Genomic DNA, 6776 nt, shown 5'->3' on the forward strand with positions numbered 1-6776 from the left:
TAATCACTCCTTGGATATTTCGAAACCGATTGAATCATGAGTTGGAGAAATTCTATCTTACAACCTGAGCGGGCTTCGAAACGTTTTGCTAGAAAGTGTGAGAAAGATTTTATTTGAAGTTTTAAACATTTAATACCACTAGTCCACTACCAATTTGGGGAAAAAAACAGTGGAAATTTTCAAGTGCTTTTTAGAAAAAATTAAATACTAAGTAAGCTCACTAAGAAGTTTTGTAGTTTGGTGATATCGACTACTCTATTTTATAACAACCGAGATTCAACTCCTCATTTTTATTGTCGTACCTATCAAATTATCATAAAAGAATAATATATTTAAGCTTCTAATTTTTTTTAAATCTCATCCTTGATTTCTAATCTCAACTACCAAATACCAATAATAAAGATCATAAAAGCAAAGAATCTTGTAGTTGTAGCTCATTTGACAAGTCTCCATTCACAAATTGTTTAGGGGTTCAAGAGAGGAGATGTTCGAGATGTGATGTTATAGTAGTGTATTATTGTATATATATTTCTAACCATCTAAAAAAAACCACAAAATATCACTAACTTTTTTTCCTGCTTTTTTAATTTCAATTTGTTGGCAAGATAAAAATAAAAATGTTACTGGTCATAATGGTTAATGAATTAGATAAGAGATAATCTTAGAGCCCCAAACTCAAATAAAGGAGGGAAAAATCACCACTTTCACATTGCAAAAGCTTGAATATTTCCTTCTATATGATTGTCAATTTGTCATTGCAAAATAACGTGAGTTGCGATTTTTATTGCAAATTTTGTAATATATAAAATGCATATTATAATTAATCTAAAAATATGCATATTATAAATACCTATAATCTTGATTGATAATCATAATGAACTCAATTTTTTTTTTGATACAAGATAGAATTTCTACTCTAGCCTAATTTAAGTGTATATGTGTGTGAAACTCCCTCCTGGAGACCTGAACCCCGACCCTTGCCCCCCACACCCCACAAGCATTTATACTTGTGGAGTGACCACTACACCAAAGGTGTGCGGTGATCATAATGAACTCAAATTTTTGAATGTAAAAATAAAAGTAAAAAAAAAAATGATAAAGTTTAAATATATAATTGATTGTAGCCTAAGGTTACAATCTTACTTAATATCTTTTTATTGAATGTAAATTTTGACAAATTCACCATTGAATTACATCTTCTTTTTATATCCTCAATTTTTACAAAATTTCTTGAAAATTAAAGATCAATAACTATGTCATCAATAAATTGTTTATATTGTAAGCTTTTGTAGTTTAAAATTAGGGTAAATTGCAAATTACATCCCTAAAATTTAGGAGTGATTGGATTTTTACACTGTGAAGTTTTAGAATTTTGATTTTACCCACTAACGTTTGGGAGTGTTTGGATTTTACACCATAACGTTTTAAAATTTGAATTTTACCTCATATATTTTAGAGGTGTTTGGATTTTACTCCCTAAAATTTAAGAGTGTTTGAATTTTACATCCTAAAATTTCATAATTTTGATGTATAAAATTCAAACACGCCCAAACTTTAGGAGGTAAAATTTAATTCTGAAACGTCAGGATGTAAAATCCAATCACCCCAAACTTCAAGAGATAAAATCCAAATTTTGAAGCTTCAAGGTGTAAAATCCATACACCCCTAAACTTTAGGGGTGCAATTTACAATTTACCCTTAAAATTATGCATTAAATATAAGCTTATAGATTATATAATAAATATTATTCAATTGACAGAAAATTTGACATATGTATTAAGAGCGTAAAGAACAGTCAATTTAACGGTTAGATTTTCAAAATATATAGTAATGTTTATTTTATTAAGTAAGGTTATAACATTAGATTATAATTTATTTTGTAGCTAAACTTTATAATAAAAAAAAAAATTGACTAATTAAAATGAAGTTGGACAATCATGTGGAACATATTCAAAACCCCAATCCTTTTTTTTTTTTATCAATTTTAGCACGCAAAAGTCCCATTCCCACAATAGTCATCATCTTCAATAATTTTGAAAGAATGTCACAACCAAGTTATTACTAGGAAATTGGTAAGGTACCCCACCACAATTTCCTTACACAAAAACAAAAAATTAAAGAACAACCCAACAAAAATGTACCAAAACCCATTCATTTCACCAACCTATCTCTTTCAAGTCTCAACTCAACAACAAAAAAAATGTTACCAAGATCTTAAAACTCTTTTCTTTTTCTTTTTTCTTTTTTTTTCTTTTTCAACAAAATTTCAAAGTTCCAACCTTTATAGTTCATACCCCAAAGCCCAAAGGGCCAAAAATTATCCTCATAGGCCATAACTCACAATGGCACTGGCACATTCCAAAGCCGAGTACTACACCCACACCCACTTACCCCCGCACCAAAACTACGTCGTTTTGACCCCTTACTACCCGCCTTTCAACAGAAACCGTTGCCGCATACTCTGCACCGTTTTACTAATCCTCTTAGCCGCCACCGTGTTCTTCTTATGGCCGTGCAATCCCGACGTGAAGATCATGCGGTTCAAATTGAACCGCGTGCATATCCACACGTTCCCGCGCGTGGCCGTGGACATCTCAATCTTCGTGACCGTTAAGGTTCGGAACACCGACGTGTATTCTATGGACTACGCGTTTCTTGACGTTGGTGTCGGCTATAGGGGGAAGAGGCTTGGTCACGTGAGGTCCGAAAGTGGTCACGTGACCTCGAGAGGGTCGTCCTACGTGGACGCGGTGCTGGAATTCGATGGGGTCGAGCTGCTGTCAGACGTGGTGTACTTGCTTGAGGACTTGGCCAAGGGCACGGTGCCGTTTGATACTGTCACGGAGGTTAAAGGCCACCTTGGCGTTTACATGTTTCAAGTCCCACTAATGGTAAAAAGTAAAAACTGTCTCCGTTTAAAAAGTTACTTCTTCATTTTACTATTATCATGTAAATAACGTGTAATAATGAAATTTTAAAATATATATATTAGGGTGAAGGAGGTTAAATTTTGAAGTTAATTTTAGTTTGGGATTGAGTAAAATTGAAGTTGAAGTAGCCGGAAAATTTGTTAATAAGTTAGGCTAAAGATAAAGAGATAAAATGCTAACTTGTAACTTGCAAGGGTGGTTGAACTTTTTTTGTTTTTGTTTTTTTTTTTATTTGAGATAGAAACTTGGAAGTTAATGTCATGATTGTGTACTGAATTCGTACAAAGTGGGGTTTGATTCGTTTGAGGAAGAGTTACAAATGCTGTAATTCTTGTCTTTTCGAATCAGTTCTCATTGTCCCCTACCCCTACCAATGCCCGTGGGATTTTTGTCTTGAATCCTGTCTTAAAAATGGTCTTTACTTTAATAGATATTGGGGATTTAAAAAAAAAAAAAAATTGGAGATTTTAGTTATTTGAATCATTTGAAGGTTTCAAGATAATTGGTTAGTTTTGAAGTTCAGAGATATTTTGGCCATTTTCTAAATATTGGGAATATTTTGAAGGTTTTGGCCCTTTTGGAGGTATTTTTCTTACTTTAAAATTTATCAAGTATTTCGGTCGTTTCAAATTTTCATGCGTTTTGGAATCTTAAGGTTACTTTAGGTGTTTTTGTTTTGAAGGTTATAAGGTTATTTTGGTCATGGTGAAAGTTTTAAAGATATTTTGGTAAAAGATTTTAAGGTAATTTGGGTAACAAACCAATATGACTATATGATAATCTCAATGTGAGTAAACATCTTAAGAAGACATTTCACAAGAATCTGATATTATGTGAACTGTGAAAAACTTTATACTCTTTAAGACTGAATTGAAGTTGAGTCGTGTGTTTAATTCAGATTCCCTTTCTGGGATTATTAATATCAAAATTTTTTATGAGATATTATTATTCTTTCCAATAAAGTTTCATTTTTTTAATGAATCAGTCATTTCATTTCCAGCTCAAAAGAGTTAATAAAAAAAAAAAAATCCGTACAGTAATTTCTCATGTACATGCTGCAGTGAGTTACTGTGTTTGTTTCTCTTGAGTTTGCTCCAACATGGTATTCTGAGTTTTCTTATACTGCACTTATCGTTATCGATGTACTTGTTTCTGTGAAATAAACTGCTTAATCATTGAAAAAGAATTATTGAATTGTAAATTTAATCACATAAATTGTTGTTGTAATTTTATATACGGGATAACTTTTGCTTCCTTGAACCACCCAAGTCTCAACCTTTTTTTAAAATTAGAATTTAAGAAATCTAAACTTTTTAGTTTTTAGGGGAGGTGGAGCTCATAATTTTTGACACAGCTAGGCTAGCTAGGTTACAAAATATTAATTCTTAATTGAATGGAGTAATAGAGTTTGGGTTGAGGAGCCCATTTCTGAACTAGTTCCGCCTTTTGGTACTGGTTTCTGTGGTTCATATGTTCAAGAAATGTCAGTCACCCTTGGAGTTTATTGATTGAGGATTAGCTGGGATGCCTAGAAACATTCAAGAGAAGTAACTTATTGATGAATGATCTTGTATGGGCATATTTGCCTTAATTTAGGAGAACATTTTGAGGAGCTAGATATCTTGGTGATTTACTTGGTTTGCAGTTTTGTAATACAATCATTCCCACCCAAATGCTTTATATGGAATGTTTTGCAAATGCTACACACTGTTTTTCCTTTTTATTTTATTTATAATTTCTCAATGGAAGAAGTTGAGTTCCCATTCCTTGTCTAGTTTTCCTTCAGATCTATACAATGCATCCATTTTCTCATTGTAATTTTGTGATGCAACACCACTGGTTTTGGAGTCTGTTCTTCTGCCCTGCATAAAGAAAATGACAAGTTAGAATTTTTGTAATCCATACCAAATTATATGCTGGTACTCCACATTTTATTGTTGCAACTTTCTAACTATCCCTCCAATTTCTCTTACTTTTTCATGTTTTCAGAATACAATTCAAATTTACTGATACTGTGTTTACTGTAATTTTTTAACAGGCTAAAGTATCATGTGAGGTGTTGGTAAATACGGCTAATCAGACCATTGCCCATCAAAATTGTTATGCTCGGGTAAGCAGAATGAGCTTATTATTCATTTCTATTTGTAGGCCAAAGTCTCCATTTTAGATCTAAAGAATGACGATACATATCTATGCATATACACCATAACTATCCTTATATAAACTGTAGAACTTTTCAATGGAGATTGACCATGACCTCATCCATGCATACAATGGGCTACTTTCCTCAAACTGCACCATAAAGTATAATCTAATTGCTGTAAAAAATTTTGGTTTGTTGCACATGCATGCATTGGCCACTTGCAATTTAGTCATTATTGTGCAGTTATGGACAGTGGTGATTGATTGGTAGAGCTTTTTTTGCGGCACTTCTTCATATACTATACGACAATAAGCAGTCAATTTATGGAAACGGCATTGAATTTCTTACACTTACTTCTGTTTATGTTATCAGTGATGAATTTGAGTGCCGCACAAGGTGCCACGGAGCTAGGAGGTTCAATGGATGTCTTTAAGTTTCCTCAATCTGTACATATTGAGACAGGTTTGGAAATGTGCATATTGAAAGCACAGATAGTCCATAATATTCTATAGACCACATGCCGGATTCCTGCATCTTCTGTTATTATATGTTATAAGTAATGGTGGGGTGGGGGGTTTAAAAATTAGGTTGTGATTGTGGGGAAAAAGTGATTTGGGTGTAAAAATATTTATTCTGTTAGCCTATTACCAGGTTGAGTCCATATTTTTACTTGCTGTAATTATCTTTGTGAAAGTGCTTTTGGGAATCAGGCCATGGTTATGACAATGTTTTCTGAATTCTCCGTCCCTTTATCTAGTCAACTAAAACTTATATCGGTGAATACGTTGTCCGGTCTGGGGTTTAAATATGGGTGGTTTTGCTTATTACATTGATTAAGATACAGAGGATTGAAATGAAAAGGATGAGGTGCTTTGTGCAAGTGTGTTGAGTCTGAAATTGGACATTTACTTAGATTGATATAGGTTATAAAAGTGATTATAAAGATTTTTTACGTGTGCTGATATTGTATAGGCATGTGCTGATTAATTTTCCCTGGTTACATTAATTAGCCTGAAAACAAGAATTGTATAAAGGATTGATTTTCAAGTTCTTGACCTAAAATCAACCGAGTCCAAACAGAACCCACAACCAAACAAGAAAAAACTGGTTTGCTCCTTCCAACCATACGTCATCACCACCCGTGCTTTCTGAAATGATCAGCTATATATGAGAGTGAGCCTCTGCAGATAAGTTTCACCACTTTAGCACTATCCTGTGTGTGATCACAAGTCCACTACCCAAAAAAAAATTACAAAGGCCAACACAAAAGCAGCCCCTTTTCTGAGAATAAATCCAAACTTTTTCCTAAATTATACCTCACTTTTCCTTAGCCTCTTTACCTTCCTTTCTTTCCTTCAGCTATAAGAATGGAACCTAGGGAGCTATCCTAATTCAATCAAAAACATCATAACCTTTCAAAGAAGCATAACAAGAAGAAATATTGATGTGTCACCCGGATTTTCCTTTGGTTGTTGTCAACCATGACTGGAAGAATAGAAGAAGGCAATTTGCACGGGCTGCAGGGACGGCCACGGTAGAGGTGGTTAACCAGCAAGCCCCTATTGAGCTACCTAGAGGTGTTGATGGAGGTGGTGCAAGTGCAACAAAGAAGTACTGTTTGTGTTCACCTACACGCCATCCAGGTTCATTCAGGTGTAGATATCATCGGTCCAAGTATATATGGGTAGGACGATTAGGACCCA

The 6776-nt window shown here is 33.7% G+C and overlaps 1 protein-coding gene across 1 annotated transcript; it reads left to right on the top strand.

Moving 5' to 3' along the window:
• The first annotated feature begins 2253 nt into the window (after positions 1–2253).
• Positions 2254–5782, top strand: LOC142634215 (uncharacterized). Its single transcript, XM_075808507.1, has 3 exons — positions 2254–2891; positions 4969–5040; positions 5446–5782. The coding sequence occupies exons 1-3, from the start codon at positions 2343–2345 to the stop codon at positions 5446–5448; spliced, it is 624 nt and encodes a 207-aa protein (XP_075664622.1). The 5' UTR covers positions 2254–2342; the 3' UTR covers positions 5449–5782.
• The last annotated feature ends 994 nt before the right edge of the window (positions 5783–6776 follow it).

The sequence above is a fragment of the Castanea sativa genome, chromosome 5, assembly GCF_040712315.1.
Source record: "Castanea sativa cultivar Marrone di Chiusa Pesio chromosome 5, ASM4071231v1".
In the NCBI taxonomy this organism is placed as follows: Eukaryota; Viridiplantae; Streptophyta; class Magnoliopsida; order Fagales; family Fagaceae; genus Castanea; species Castanea sativa.